General features: G+C 33.9%; 1 protein-coding gene across 3 annotated transcripts in view; it reads right to left on the bottom strand.

The window, feature by feature from the left end:
• Nucleotides 1-918: 918 nt before the first annotated feature.
• The window catches only part of LOC149078215 (uncharacterized), an 82,830-nt gene continuing 67,862 nt past the window's right edge, over nt 919-15,886 (bottom strand). For all 3 annotated transcript variants that reach the window (XM_089241810.1, XM_089241809.1, XM_089241811.1), the window contains 3 exons: nt 15,646-15,774; nt 11,704-11,885; nt 919-2,516 (listed from right to left, as the gene is read on the bottom strand). In XM_089241810.1, coding sequence (XP_089097936.1) covers nt 2,220-2,516; nt 11,704-11,885; nt 15,646-15,774 — 608 coding nt within the window. In that variant the 3' untranslated portion in view covers nt 919-2,219. The remainder of the gene's footprint in view (nt 2,517-11,703; nt 11,886-15,645; nt 15,775-15,886) is intronic.

Genomic DNA, 15,886 nt, shown 5'->3' with positions numbered 1-15,886 from the left:
GCTCCAAGATTATCTTAAAATGACACTATGCCGAAACGAGTCTATAATGAATAATCTTTTCAATGTGTTAAATGTGCCTGTATGTATGAATATACATATAATTTTCTTCTACTTCATTTTTTATAGCGTAGATGATAATATCCGGCTAAAATACCCAGCTCTGCCTGGATTTTCTTCAATTACTCGTAGAATTGAAAAAGTGACAAACCATTGTAAAGGAATGAACTATTATATACATAATACTGGCAGCATTAAAGTAATAAACAATTGTAAAGGCAAATGTTTGTCTGAAACACATCAACCTCCAGGCTGAATGAATGAACGCTAGAACTTTGCCACTGGACTTATCCTGTTACCGAGATCTCTTCCAGTCCAGCTTCATGGCAGAATCGGGAACACTTTATTTTGTGTCATCAACCTCCAGGCTGAACTTCACAGGTTTCATAACTTTCCAAAATCATTTCACAGCAAAATTTCATATAGCAAAGGATTATCTGCACAACTTTGTTTTGTAAATGTCCCTCTTAATGCAATTTAGTAGTTTTGATCCGATTCCTTCAGGACACCACCATGCTTTTGAAGCAGTGGTTTTTAAATCCCAGTGTTTCGGGTTCATAATATATATTGAGTTTTCTGCTCAAATTTTGCATGATAACAGTTTAAATATAAAAACTGGCATAATTTTTTGTCAATCTGTTCTGTCAGTAGGGCCACAAATGGGGAAAGGTAGGTAGGCATGTATGGTGCGCTAGAACGCAGGGTGCTGCATTGACCTTTTGTTTATTCAAAATTACAGAGAAGAACATACCGTTCAAGATTGCCGATCACATTTGGTTGACAGGATCATGTGTGATATACAGCTTGTGCATAAGCAAGACAGAAAAGTAAGAATCCATCAAAGAAAAAAGAAAATTGGCATGTTTTAGTACTAGCACTTTATATCACTCAGTTTGGTACAAGTGCAACATTTTAAAAGCAATAATCAACAACAATGAAATAAAAATTCACGAACTTAAAAAATAAATTACAAAGTAATGTACAAAAAAAAAGGAAAAAAAAATTTACGCAGGCCCAAAACCCTTCGCTGCTTTCTTTAGTGTCGAAACATTGATGACAATTATGATACAAAATGTAACTATACACAGGAGAAAAAAAAAAGATGTATTATGGCTATATGAATATAACTTGAGCAGTTCCAGGCGGGGCCAACCGTCCTTCTTCTTAACGTAACGAACAGTTTTTCTTGATGATAGCGAGTATTTATACATTGTACATTGATTGAGAATAAAATGAGAGGATGAGTGGGATCATAAGTATGTTAAAATTCGCTAGCTTTGCAAGTTTTTTCTATGCCATTATATATTTATTTATACTTATTTCGTCGACACAATTACACATATACTGTACAGTAAGTTTAGTCGATACAAAAGAAAAAAAAATATGTACATTTTTTAATGATTTCACAGGATGTTTGCGATAATAACACGAATAACACACGGGGAAAATTTTTGCTTTGATATTAATTAGACCCAGCAGCACCTGTTAAAAATCAATTTCATCACTGGGCTTAGAGATAAAAAAAAAACAAAAAAAAAAAACTTAACAGATCTGCAACAAAATTAAAGAATCTTGTTTTATGGGAAATACAAAAAAAAAGTATTGCATAAACGATCCTGAGGACTGTAAACTAAGAGTGAGGAAGCGGATGCCCCTCTGGCATCAAATCTATGCTTTGAATCTCTGTCTGCTCATTCAACATCACATGTAACCTTGGTCTCACAGAGCGAGAAATTTTTTCACATCCATCTGCGGGGCCCCAATGATTATCACCAAGCATGAGAATTTCAATGCCAGAAACAAAAATAAAAAAATGATGCAATAATGTTTTGCATTTTCAGTAGAAAAACCAACAAAACATGCTGTCTGTTAACACTAGCGCAATAGTTCTACAGAACTACCTGTGAAAAATGAAAACATACCTGCCATTGCATGACAACCAAATGAAAAGAAAAAAAGATTAAACTGCTTAATTAATCTACGAACACCATCCAGTGGGAGACAGATGGGACGCAATATATATATTATATATATATAATAGAATGAAAATCGTTATCAATGAGATGATTGACTGATTAAGTAAACAGGGATTATCTTTCCAGCTATTTTTTAAAAATTGTTTCATCATTTGGCTGACACACCAACAATTTTTTTTCTTGTCTTCACTTATAAGCTCTGGATTTAAAGGGTGAATTAAAAACAGAATTTTGTGGAGTCTGGGGTTGGGTGGCCCCTGCATAGGCTTGATTATTATTCGGATAGAAGAAATGTGCTGTTTGTGACATCGCTGCTTCGCTATGCATTGGAACAGAGTAAGTACAGCCTTGTTGTGCAGTTGTAGAAAGAGGAGGTGGTGGAGGAGGAGGTGGCGGCGGGACGGCCACGGCCGTCCCTAAAGAATGCATGGCCGGAATCAGTGGTGTGTGATTCTGTCCTTCCGCATACTGTCCCGAGGGTACCTATACATATACAGAAAACAAATGAAGATAATTTTGAGGATAATATGAGTACACTGAAAGAAAATCAACAAAAACAGAAAAATATGCCTTAATATCAAAAAAATAATGGAAATAACTATCCAATGTGATGAGATGGCACCTATAACAGGAATTTCTGAAAAACAGATTTTTTCATAAATGAAAATGAACTTGTAAAAACTATCCACTTTAAATAAATGTGACATCATGATAGCCATTGCAAATTAGTGCAAATTCACCAATTATCACCCAACAGAAGGTAAAATTACCTGTCATTAACACAATAAAATCATGGCAAGAAAAAAAAAATGCCATCGTAACCTGAAATCAGAGCGGTCAGACTTAACAAGGTGCATGGTCATCCAGGGTTGTTTGGTTTAAACCTTGGTTTTAACCAAGTGGTTTTTTTTACAAAAAGTTCGGTTTTTTTCAAAAAATCAAATAAAAGTTGCCTAAATATAATTTTTCTCCTTGAAAAATATCATATTGGTTTTCTTTTTCTACCCTTCACACATTTTCTACCCTTTGGCTACATTCTGATGCTCTATCTTTAGCAAATTCATGAATAAGGATTGCATCACACATCTAAATGTAGTGGTGCATTATCTCACAGGGTTTGTTTTTCCCTTCACAAAGAAGCAGCAACAGTAGTGACACCATCATGCTAGGGGCAGGTGGTCCTATAATCCAATAAAGACATCAGCTGTCCTTAAAGGACAAAGACTGGTGTACTAGTAGTTACATTACCTCACATACATTTTCATTCCCATAAGAAGTAGCACGTCTCCTACTGTATATCTCCCAGTCTTAATATTCAATAGCAGTTTTTTTTATACTTTCACACTGTTAAGCCCAGTTAATCAGGGTTCTACTAAATAATAATAACAGATTTATGAAAAATGATCAGCTATATACAGGGAGATTATAATTTGAATTTTGATTCTCCAAAACTATACAATAAGTACTGATCAGAATGACTTGAAAATTTGCATGGATACTCCTGAAGCAATGGAAGTTTCTTTCGCAAAAGAAAAAAGTGCAAAATGTGCAAGTAGATGATGCTGTACATCATGACCATGGCATACTCCGATTCTGTTGTTGAACAACAATTTTTGTGCTTTCAACCTCAGGTTGGACAACATATTTAACATTTCTTAAGTAAGTTGTAGTTATTTGTTCAATTACTTCGTTTTTTGTGATGTTTCCATGAATTATGAAATCATGCAATGCTATAATTAAGGTATCATTTTGCCATGACTGGCTATCGTTTCCATTCTGCGAGCAAATTTCCCACATGTTGGATGATGTCATTAATTTTACATTTTTAAGTATTTTTTCCCCTTTACCAAATAAAATTGCATTTTTTTCAGGAATATTCATGTCAATTTTCAAGTTATTTTGACAATCGTTCTTTTTTTACAGTGTTTTGAAATCAGAACCTTAGTTATAATCACCCTGTATATCGTAAATCATTGCTAATTAATCTGCATTATTTATGCTTCATTAAATACATTATATTCACTTAATTTTTATTACTTTTTTCAAAATAGCTTCCTAATTAAGCATACTGAAAGTAACTGGAGAAAAACCTTTATATACTATATGATTAATAATAACATTGAAAGAATTTTCAAACACCACTGAGTTGAGCAAAAAATAATTAAATTGCAAAAGTTGGTTTTTGTTAAAATGTAAGATATATTTATTGTAGTATGGGAATAGTGTTAATTACATTAATAACCATTTCATTTTAGTTAATTATTAGAAGTTTGAATGATTTTTCAGAAATTTCATTGTTTTTAATGTTAATACTATTTAAAACAAAAAACCGGTTTAAACCAAAAAAACTGTTTTTTTTACCAACCCTGTGGTCATCCAAGCCACCAAATCTTGCAGATTTGACTGTTGAGAGGCTGAAACTTATGGTGAATTTTGTTTTTTACTCATTGAAATGGAACATTTCTATGCAATTGGCATCAATTTACTTCATACGTGTGACATCATTTTTGGGAGGGGGGGGGACAGGTTATGCCACAGTGGTGGTCTGCTGAAGTTGGTTTTCTGTGGTTCTCAACTTTGAAGTGTGACTGCAAACCGATCTTCATATTAAAAAGTCTTGTCACAGAGAGCAACAGGCCTACAACAGTAAAATCTTCAATCATTACACTTCACTCATAGTTCGAAACATAGGAGGCAGATAGTAGCACTATAACAAGCATTACACAGAAACAAGCTAGACAAACAATCATTATTGTCAAACCATGTCTTTACCCAGAGGCAGATTTATGGTCTTGCCACCTATAGGGGCTACATAAATTTTATCACATTTCTCCCATTTGTGTCAAATTTTCTAGACTATTCTTTCCCCAAATTTGCCACTCTGACCTATCTGCTTACATACCTATCTCCTCTTCATGTCACTCTTTTGGTCACTCACTCACCTGGCCCCTAGCTCTCCACGTCAGCTATTCTAGTCGACCTATTTTGATGCGCAGAGCTATTTGTAGAATCAACTTGTAAGGCCTACCCATATCTCAAAATTTAATGGTGGTAAGGAATGGTCTTATGGGGAAGGGGGTATATATATATATAGTAGACAGGATTGGCAGGTTTTTGACACATGGCAGTTTAAACCGCGGTTTAAACTTTCACATCAAAAAACTCCCGTCAAAAACCTTTGCCAAAACTGTCAAAAACCTCAAAAATACAGCTTTTTAATATAAAAATTTCCATTGGAAATGCACACGTTAATTGCATGTAATGTTTAAAGTGACTATGTTATACAAAGAATAAATATTTAATATGATTCTAAAATAATTGTCTACTCTCTACAAAATTATTTTGCACAATATAAATTTTTTTTTTTCCTTATAAAATATACAATTTGAATAAAGCATAGCATAAACATGAAAGGGAAAACTATGGAATGATTTGACATTCTCTGATTCAAAATGATTCTTGACCTTCCAAAATTTCTTCAACTGCTTATATATGTGTGCAATGATATAAACCGTCTGCTGTCCTCTTTTTACAACAGATAAGTGTTTAAAAAAGTTTATTACATCATGTATGCAATGTTGATTTCTGTTATTATTAAATTATCTAGATAACTACTGATACTTAAAACGATACTCTTATTGCGCATAACATTGAAATATATCTAGCGACCAAAATACTAAATTTTAAGACTAAAATGTCATTTAATTTGGCAATGCTAGCTTGTATATGTCTAACTTAGTTATTCTTACTTTTGCACTATGATATGGTACATTTACTAGCATTTATAATGCAATGGTTTTCCAATTGAAGCTGTATTCAAACTTGCAAAACAAATGCTTTGGGTATCAAGTTTTGTCAGCTCTGCTTTGGTTGAAAATACTCTTTAAAGCTCTGTGAATTTATACACCCTGATCTAAGAAATTTTTAGGTGAAAATAAATGAGTTTAATTAGTGCATTAACAGATGCTGTGTGAGAATTTTTATATGGAACAAAATTTTGGGCAGATTAGAAAATTTGAAATATCAAAATAGATATTTTTCCTCAGTAATTATCATTCTGAATATAAAACCCTTTAATCAAAATAAAAGTAAGTGTTTTGTTATTTAACATATCTATCAAGTTAACAAAAACTATTTGACATCACTGACAGTAAGATTTTGATAGTTTTAATACCGAGTTAGTTTCTGGGGTTAAAAACCTAACCCTAATGCCCTATCATACATATTTTGAATAAGCAGCTCTATTCCACTTAGCAAATTGAACACAGGTAATGAGTAGCTTAGATAAATAAACCGTAAAATTATATTTTATATGTTCTAGACTCTTATGTTGAAAAATTCAAAATTGCAAATTATAATATTTTGTTTTAATTATTGTAATAAATTAATGTTTAAAAATAAAACATTGTAATATGTCAAAACATAGTTTTTCATCATGTTGTACACCTATTGTGTTCAAAACATTATCAAAAGGCATTCATTTAGGTTTTTGACAGTTTAAACCCGTTTTTGACGCTTGTCATGTCAAAAACCCAACCCTGATAGTAGGGAAATGTAAAGTAAAAAAAATATAGACAATCGAACATTTGTAAAAAGTCTATACCATGAAACTATGTTATTTGAAAACTTTTGAAATTTATTATAATATATCTGTATTTATATTCTCACATACAACTAATATACAGGTTAAGAGATGTTTTTTGGCCCCAAATATACTGAGAAATTGAATTTTCTGGATGTTGTGCCAAAAACAAAAATTGGAAAAGAAAAGTGATTTGTCTCCTCTGGGAATCGAACCTGGGACCCCTTGCAAATGGGCACTTGCCTGGTATGCAAGGGGACCTGGCTAACAATGAAAGTTTTCACACCCAGTCTTCATCATTTAAAACCATCACCAATAAAGCATTATGTCAGTTCCAACAAAAAAATGTGACTACCACTGCACGAAGTTCCATCAAACATGTCAACGTTTTTCCTCAAGAAAACCACCTCACTTCAATATGCAGCAGAAGGAATGCCATGATGCTTCCCATAATTTTCAAGCTGCTTTTGAGAAGTCACAATCTTGCAAAGTTTAGTATTTTTATGGCATTGTTCATTACATTTGATGAGAGTTCATTCAAAAATTAATTACTTCACTACTTGATGTGTTTGATAGTGGTCTGCAAAGAAGGTCTTCTTGACAGCTTTATGAATACTGTAACCATAACAAACAAATAACATTAAAACCAGTCAACCCAGAGTTGTCAGAGGGTTCATTTGTGGTGCGAATTTGGTGCACCCAATGTGGCTGATAAGTGTATTTTTCACTTCATCAACCATATCACTCATCCGGTATGATGCTATTCAACAAGGAAATGTTAAAGAATAACTTAACAGATTTCACATAAAGCCAACAATTGACATTAATTGTACTAGTTTCTTCCACTGATATGAGCTTTGTGGTAACTTATAAGGTAGGGAGCTTCGGAACACCTGCTGCCTAGTCTGCCACGACTTTAGCAACTTTTTCCCAGCAATAAGTCGCCAAGACCATCATAATGGGGCTCTGGGTTGCTGTATTTTTTAACATCTCAGTTTTCACTGGGTGATACCAGGTGGCACTAGCTTTGTCAAACTGATTTTTTTCTTTTGTTCACTGCATTTTTTTAAAAATTTGAAAAACAGCAGTTGTTCCATTGTGAATTATTATATTACTCCTTTCTCCTGTCACTTGGATTTTTATCTACTGGTCAAGTTGTATCTTTCCATTTTATTATTCGTTCCGTTTTATTATTTTGTTATATTTATTACTTATCCATTCCCATGCCTTCTGTCTTATTAAATTATTATTTAAAAGGAACCAGAGAGAAACTTTAATGTCCAGTATTCTTTATGCCCGATACGTTTATTATTTAAAAAAAAGAGTCTGGGTTTTATTTTTTTCATACTGATGTTTAGTATAAAAAGTATGTCAGTAGACAATATGTATATATCTTGTGTATAAAGAAGAAAAAAATCAGATGGTTTATAATTCTGGAAGGGTCCCTTCAAAATGACACTGTAGTGTACCCGGAAATACTGAAGTGTAAGTTCACACATTTTCGCGAATAACAGAAAGGCCAACCTTAATTTGTTCTTGTAAATCGCACGTTCAAGTAACTTTCTTATTTCCATTTCTGTTGTGGATGGTCTTTCCCTCCCCATAATAAACCACTTCTGTTGCTTCTCGCAAACAAAGATTGAAATGACATCACAAATTCTGTTGTTTTTTTTTTTTTTGTGAAAAACTCTTCAGAAAAAAAGCTGGAATGCATTGCTTGGTTATCATCTGGCATTAGTTCATCTGAAAAAGAAATGGAGGAAGCTGCTGGTTTGTCCACTTTTTTGAAAATTTCACTTTTTTTTTCAAAGTACCTGTTGGCAGTGATCTGTGTCAAAAAGAAAATCATGGAGTGATACAAGAATAACCAACCTTATCTTTATTAATGTAAAATGCCAGAATAAGGGTATATTCCAGGGCTGCTACTCAAAAAATGAGAAAAAGTAGGAAAACGCAGGACTGAAAAGTAGGATGGGGGAGGATAACTCCCTTAGACAACATAATCATAGCATAATGAAAAAAAATCTCTAAAAATTTTTTTTTTGTGAAAAATAATTAAAAAAAATAAAATAAAATTTTAAATTCTGAATTAACTTTTTTATTGTAGCACTATTTCAGTATCCTGTAAGATTGACTCAAGCCAAAGCAAAATGACAAATGACTTGGTTACAAAACCAATTTTTGGGCAAAATAGTGTGCTAGCAACTACAGATAATTCTTTTCTGTCTGCCTCTCATAATATATTAAATTTTTTGGAGTCTTCTTAAAAGTAGAGTTTGTCAACTCTCTTCGACAATGCACAGCAAATTTTGAAGACATACATTTTTTAAGAATGACGCTCCTTCGAGACAACTTTCAAAAGTACAATGCAAAATGTGTAAATTACAAGATCTGATGTAAATAAGGCAAGGTGAACCAGGTAGTTTTACTGCATTGACCATCATTTTTTAAAGGGATTTGTTCACATTTTACTGTTCAATTCCAGTGTAATCATTTTTGACAAATGAACACTTCCATTTCTAGCTCTTTGCTGAGCATTGTGAATATTGTTTATAAATATACAGAAAAATACAAAAAATACTTAAAAATACAGAAGACAACTGAATGCTATTGGGTAGCATCAGAATCACCAAACCTAGGATAGGCCTATGTATCCAACTGCTTCGTAATGCAAACTGATGTTTCCCCTATTTGCACCATAATTTTGAATGATGAATGTTAGTTAACTGTCCAAGACTATGAAGTAATAAATACAAAATTATTTTTTCCATCCAGACGGAAGTTTTTCATGACTACTATACTTGTTGAACCCTCAAACTAAGCAAATGAAAAATTAATCAACCAAATGGTCCATATACATCCCCCAAATAACCTTAAAAATAATACAATTTCTGCTTTGGCAGAATCATTAATTGTATTCTCCAACATTTGTAATATTTGGCAACATATCAATGATTCCCTGCTCAATTAAAATCAATTACACAAATTTTGCCAATAGGATTTGGTAAAAAAGTAGGACAAAAACTAGACAGTAGGACAAAAGTAGGACAAAAACTAGACAGTAGGACAAAAGTAGGACAAAAACTAGACAGTAGGACAAAAGTAGGACATTTTACCAAAAAGTAGGACGAGTGGGAGCCCTGGTATATTCTCATTTACAAACTAATTGTGCGAGTTCGGTTGGGTTTGAAGAAACAAGCGAAACATGAACCTGGTAATTGAAAGAGCCATTCTATGAGAAAGCCTGACTCACGTGTAAATAAAAATCATTCAAAAGCTCATTCAAAATGTTCGAGAACAATTACACTAGTTAACAATTCCTTCTAGTCTTCTTTTCATAACATGAGTGAAGTAAGTTTTTCTAGACTGATTTTGGGGTGCTGAATCCAAATATGGTAGTAAAAAATCTCCATCACATACACTTTTTTCTATATGAATGATGGTAATTTTTTGAAATACATGTACACTAAGAAAAACTTACAAATCTCGAAAATGGAGATAATTGGTATATTTTCTTTATCTTAATAAAAATTATAATATATTTGTTATGATAGTTATTTTATCATATCCATACATCGTTATGTATGAAATAACAAAAATAATTTTTTTCTCTCATACACATAATATCCACAGTGCACATACATGTACAAAAAATTAAATTTATGCTAATTTTTCCAGTATTTTATAAAAATTCATTTTTTTCTCTTATGTATCGTGTGTTGTCTTCTTTCTGCAGAAACCAACAGTAATCACTCATCATTGAAGGGTTCCATCTGTCTCGGTTCCCTAACTTCCCCCCCCCCCACAATTCATTGCAGATGTGAATGAATGTGATGCAGCGAGTTATATTTTATACACACACACACATATACATATATATATATATAAAATCCTAGTTTCCTTATTTGAGGAACTGTAAATAGTACATACTCCATTTAGTTCTCATTTGATTTTGGAAAATTCACTTTTAGGTGCGAGAAACTTGTCCACTTTTGTCCATAGCCTTCATAATGTTTTCCATCAAGGTCCAAGGGCAAATGCAGGATCGACTTAGCAGGGGTCAAAATGTTTAGGGGGTTCCAAGGATGTTCTTCTAGATAAATTTTTAGTTATTATTCTTTAAAAAATTTTAAGTTAACAGATATTAATTAAAACGACTGATAAAGGTGTTTTATTAGTCTATCAATATTTTTATTTTTCACAAAAAAATTATAATTTTTGTCTTTGTAGGGACATAAGCCCCTATTCCCCCCCCCCCCGTATACACCTCTGATCAGCCCCAATTTAATGTGAAGTGGTGGCAGCAAAACTTATTTGGAACATTAATGCATCTGCATCATTGACTTAGCTCCATTTATTGACTAAAGGGTTCTACATAACATAAAGCCTGTATTTCTCTTTCCATTAAAAAAATGAAGAATACAGAAATAATCAGAATCATAATCAGAAATAAAATCAGTGTTGCCATTCCCCAAGTTTTACATGGCAAAAAACAAATATAATTTCTAGTATCATTTAACACACATAGCCTAACTATGTAAGTTTTGAAAAATATTCATGAAATTAAATACCATGTAACAAAAAACTAGATGTGATGGCTATTTTTTAAGACCAGATCTGGAATCGGCACCCAAAAATTAATTAAGAACAGCTAAATTTTTCCATATTAGAAAAGCCTTCTAGACTCATGTTATTTTTGTCAATATTTTAACTATAATTTTTATTCCTTCAATAATTGCATTTATTGTTGTCATTATCAGTTTTCTTATTAAATTTTTGAAAACTCAAATTAATCTTAAACATTTAATTACAAAACTGTTTTTTTCTTTTATCTATGCTAATTTTTATAACCAAAAAAAGTTATCCAAACATCATGTAAAAAATCTGATGGCAAATTAGTTTAGTATTCAAAATGTTTGAATGATATGTTATACTGTTTTCGAATATTTTTCCTGTCCTGCAATATTTTTCATTTCCTGTTTATATATTATAGCTTTTTTGTTTCTCATTCTTTGATTTTGCGTAAAAGTTTTATTTGTTTTCTTGGATCAGCTACAGAGCCCCTGAGAAAAAATAAATAAAACCAACCTTTGACACGATGAATGAAGATGGTTGTGCGTATGTTTGGGGTGGTACCCCTCCTGCATAGTTGAATTGAACTGGACCAGTAGTGTCGCTAATCACTGGTGGAGTACAGTATGGTATCATTTGATGAGATAAATCCTGCGTAGGGTTGAGCAATGGGGTGATGGTGGCCTGATGCTCTGCATCTAAAAGAAAAAAAAAATTCACTGACCAATATTGATTATACAAGTTCTGAAAAAATATCCCAATAAAAGGAATGTAGAAATGTTTCAATTTCATTCACGGAAGAATTACCTGTTTATCGAGTGAGCTTGAAAAGAGTTTGGGTTTAAGTACAGTATAGCCCACTTATAATGACCTTGCATATAGCGAGAAAAATAATTTTTTGTACGAGCATATATTAAAAACTATATGTTGACTGAAAAGAAGTGAAATAGTGCAAATAATCGAAGATAAAATCTTGTTATATCTATGTTAAATATTGCAAATGAAACAAGCGAATGTTTTCAATGCTTCGCCTTTTGTTAAACAACTCAAATCCCCTACAGAAGTATCTACTCGTATCCAAAATTTTCCAATCCAAAATTTTTTAAGTTTGTTAATTTTGAATAAGTCAATTTTCTCTTATACTAATTAACTGCTGGGCACAACGAAATGTAATTTGGGGAAGGGGGAAGAGAAATTAATACAGAAATGACGCTGTGCTGTACTCTAATAATTTACCTGGGTCTTATTTGAAAAATCTGGGTTCTTTTTGAGTGAAAATAGGTCCCTCTCGAAAAAAATTCTCTTTAAAAAAGTATGGTCCCTCACTTCCCCAAAAATTCACTGGTATCTCTATGAATTTTTTCTAGCATGCCCCAGGTCTTTGATCACCTGCTTATATCTCTTCGTTGAGACAGCAGTGGGCCATGTTCTTGTTCCATTTCTGCGAATTCAAATAAATAATTCATTAATAAAAACATGTTCTATCCAAAGGTTCATTCACTTTCATTGTCTACTCTAGCAGGAAAAGCTTGCAAAGAAGCCCATTAACTGAGAATTTAACATATGGAATTTAACAAATGTAATAAATCTAAAACAAATACACAGTCGATCCCGCTTTTAACGTTCCCATTTAGAACATTTTAGTACGACTTAAATTTTCACAATCCCAACCAGGGTTTAAGCTAGATAAAAAATTCCTTTCACAAAAAAGCGAAAATGGGGAGAAAAGCTTTAGCAAAATGCTAAAATGCTAATGTAATGATGTACACACTTTTGCAAAAGTGGCTACCACTTCTTTCACATTTTAAGATTTTCTTTCGCATTTTGCAAAAAATGCAACCATAGCTTAAACCCTGATCCCAACTCAGGGTAATTCTCATTAAGATTTCCCGTTTAAAGTGTTTATGACAGTTTTTTGAAAAACATAAGCAGGATCCACTGTAATTAAAAGTTAGAGGCATACATTTATATATTTACTAATAGATTGATTTATTAATATTCTTCTGATTGATTTCCATTTCGTTAAAAAAATCTTGGCTCTCAATAATATCTTCTGATTCCCTATTGATATAAAAATCCTTGTGAAGTGATTTCCTGGTAGAATGATTTTATTTTCTCACCCTGATGGTCCACCACTCTGACCTGTCGCCATTCAACTGCCACATATTTTCACATCTCAATATGGGAGCTATGTCAGATTTGTGTGTTGGTGAAACTTAACAGTGTGCTTATGTGTGTGCCCGGCATTTGGCGTGCTCTGTGTTCAGTAGGTGGTGTCATCTATCTAGGGCCTGAAAAGAGTTTGGGTTTAAGTACAGTATAGCCTAGAAAGTATCAACTAGATACTTTCTTAAATGGGGCAAGCAGGTATTTTGGCACCCCCGTGTTATGTAGACGCTTATAGAATATAAAGGGTAAATTTGGCACACCCTCTAGTCCAGAGCACTAGACCTGATGCTCCCCATCGCACACCCTGGATCTGCATCTATCCTTCAAATTGGTAATACGTGGATTTGAAATTTAAGGTATATATATTTGTGTTGTAGGTCTGTGTGATTGCTGTGGCAACCAGAGGTTTTTTTTTTCAAAGGAGTAGCCAACTCAAAATTAGAAAACCTTAGAAAATCATATTTTTAGCCAATTACCATTGCACAATCACGGGTTCTAAACCTGGATTTTCACCAAAGGTAAAATCTGAGAATGGGGGGGGGGGGGGGTTAATGTTGGCCCATGCTCCCCAAAGATCAAAAGTTAAAAATATTTTTGTAGAAAATAAAAATATTGGAAAAAAAACACATTTTCATACTATACGTTAATTTAAAATTCTTTTTGAGTGTTAGTGACCTCTAGTTAGTTTCTGTGAAAGAAATCCTTCAGCCTTCCAAAAGTTGATTCTGCGCACACACTAGTGATTTTTGCGATGAGATGCAGTGACACTACCACATAGCAGCTAGATGACAAAACTGTGAATATTCAAGGTAGACAAGGAAACAGTTATTTTCCGGATATTATGCTGAGGTGAGCTCGGAAAGAAAAGTCATCACGTCTCTGCCGGTCTCAGCATAATATCCGGAAAATAACTGTTTCCTTGATATCTCTGGCTGAGAAAGAAGCCATCTATATCTCTCTAAACCGTCCCACCCGGGGGCCATTTCCTGAAGTTAAGAGAGGCTACTAATGCCTCTACTTCAGCGCCTCACGACACAGTGCGTGAAATCAGGAAGGCAGATTCATGTGTCTCCAGTGGTGTAGATGGTAGCATGCTTGCCCGGTATGCAAGAGGCCTGGGTTCGAGTCCCGGCGGAGACGTGATGACTTTTCTTTCCGAGCTCACCTCAGCATAATATCCGGAAAATAACTGTTTCCTTGATATCTCTGGCTGAGAAAGAAGCCATCTATATCTCTCTAAACCGTCCCACCCGGGGGCCATTTCCTGAAGTTAAGAGAGGCTACTAATGCCTCTACTTCAGCGCCTCACGACACAGTGCGTGAAATCAGGAAGGCAGATTCATGTGTCTCCAGTGGTGTAGATGGTAGCATGCTTGCCCGGTATGCAAGAGGCCTGGGTTCGAGTCCCGGCGGAGACGTGATGACTTTTCTTTCCGAGCTCACCTCAGCATAATATCCGGAAAATAACTGTTTCCTTAATATCTCTGGCTGAGAAAGAAGCCATCTATATCTCTCTAAACCGTCCCACCCGGGGGCCATTTCCTGAAGTTAAGAGAGGCTACTAATGCCTCTACTTCAGCGCCTCACGACACAGTGCGTGAAATCAGGAAGGCAGATTCATGTGTCTCCAGTGGTGTAGATGGTAGCATGCTTGCCCGGTATGCAAGAGGCCTGGGTTAGAGTCCCGGCGGAGACGTGATGACTTTTCTTTCCGAGCTCACCTCAGCATAATATCCGGAAAATAACTGTTTCCTTGATATCTCTGGCTGAGAAAGAAGCCATCTATATCTCTATTCAAGGTAGAGTTTTGCATTTTAGATTTTTTTTCTTTTTTCTGAACGATCTCTCAGAAAATGTTCTATAATTTGAACAGGCATTCCAAATTGTTTAAGATTTTCCAAAAAATGTGCATTCGAAATCTTGTAGGAACAACACAAATTTATGCAGTATAGATTGTCTTTGAATGCCAGCAGATGGCTGCAAAAGTATCGTAATTTCCGGTATATAACCGGAAGGGAAATGAAAACTCAGAAATTTGAAAATTCCGTACACTGCCTCTCATTCAGGAAAGCAACTAGGTATCTATCTAATTCTTTAACAATGTGTGTATATCAATGCAATACAATATACAAAGTAGTAAAACCACTTTTTGAAGGTCGGAATTTTCCAGGTATTTGATGTGCTATAGCACGTCATTGGCAACTCTGTGATATCATAGTTAGAAGACAATTAGCATATCACATTTCCGGTGGTCATTTAAAAGAAAAATCAAGATCACTCATAACTTACTTGTTTTCGACTCTTCTTTGGAGTCAGTGATGTCTTCAACTCCAAACTCCCTTTTCAACCGGTCTGCTAACTTCTCTCTCTTCTGTGGTAATGAGGGTGTAGATTGTTGTTTAACCTTTGATTTCTCCCCTAAGTTCATAATAAATAATTTTTTTTAATGTTGGAAAGGCCAAACAAAATATCTCTTATGCTGTATATAGCTGAGAAAGTATTGCTAAATTGGAAAGGTCACAAAATGATA

This window comes from Pholcus phalangioides, unplaced genomic scaffold (genome assembly GCF_987345545.1).
Source record: "Pholcus phalangioides strain wild (caught in Gottingen) unplaced genomic scaffold, Ppha-v1.0 ptg000014l_1, whole genome shotgun sequence".
NCBI lineage: Eukaryota > Metazoa > Arthropoda > Arachnida > Araneae > Pholcidae > Pholcus > Pholcus phalangioides.
This window is presented reverse-complemented; position numbering and strand designations above follow the sequence as displayed.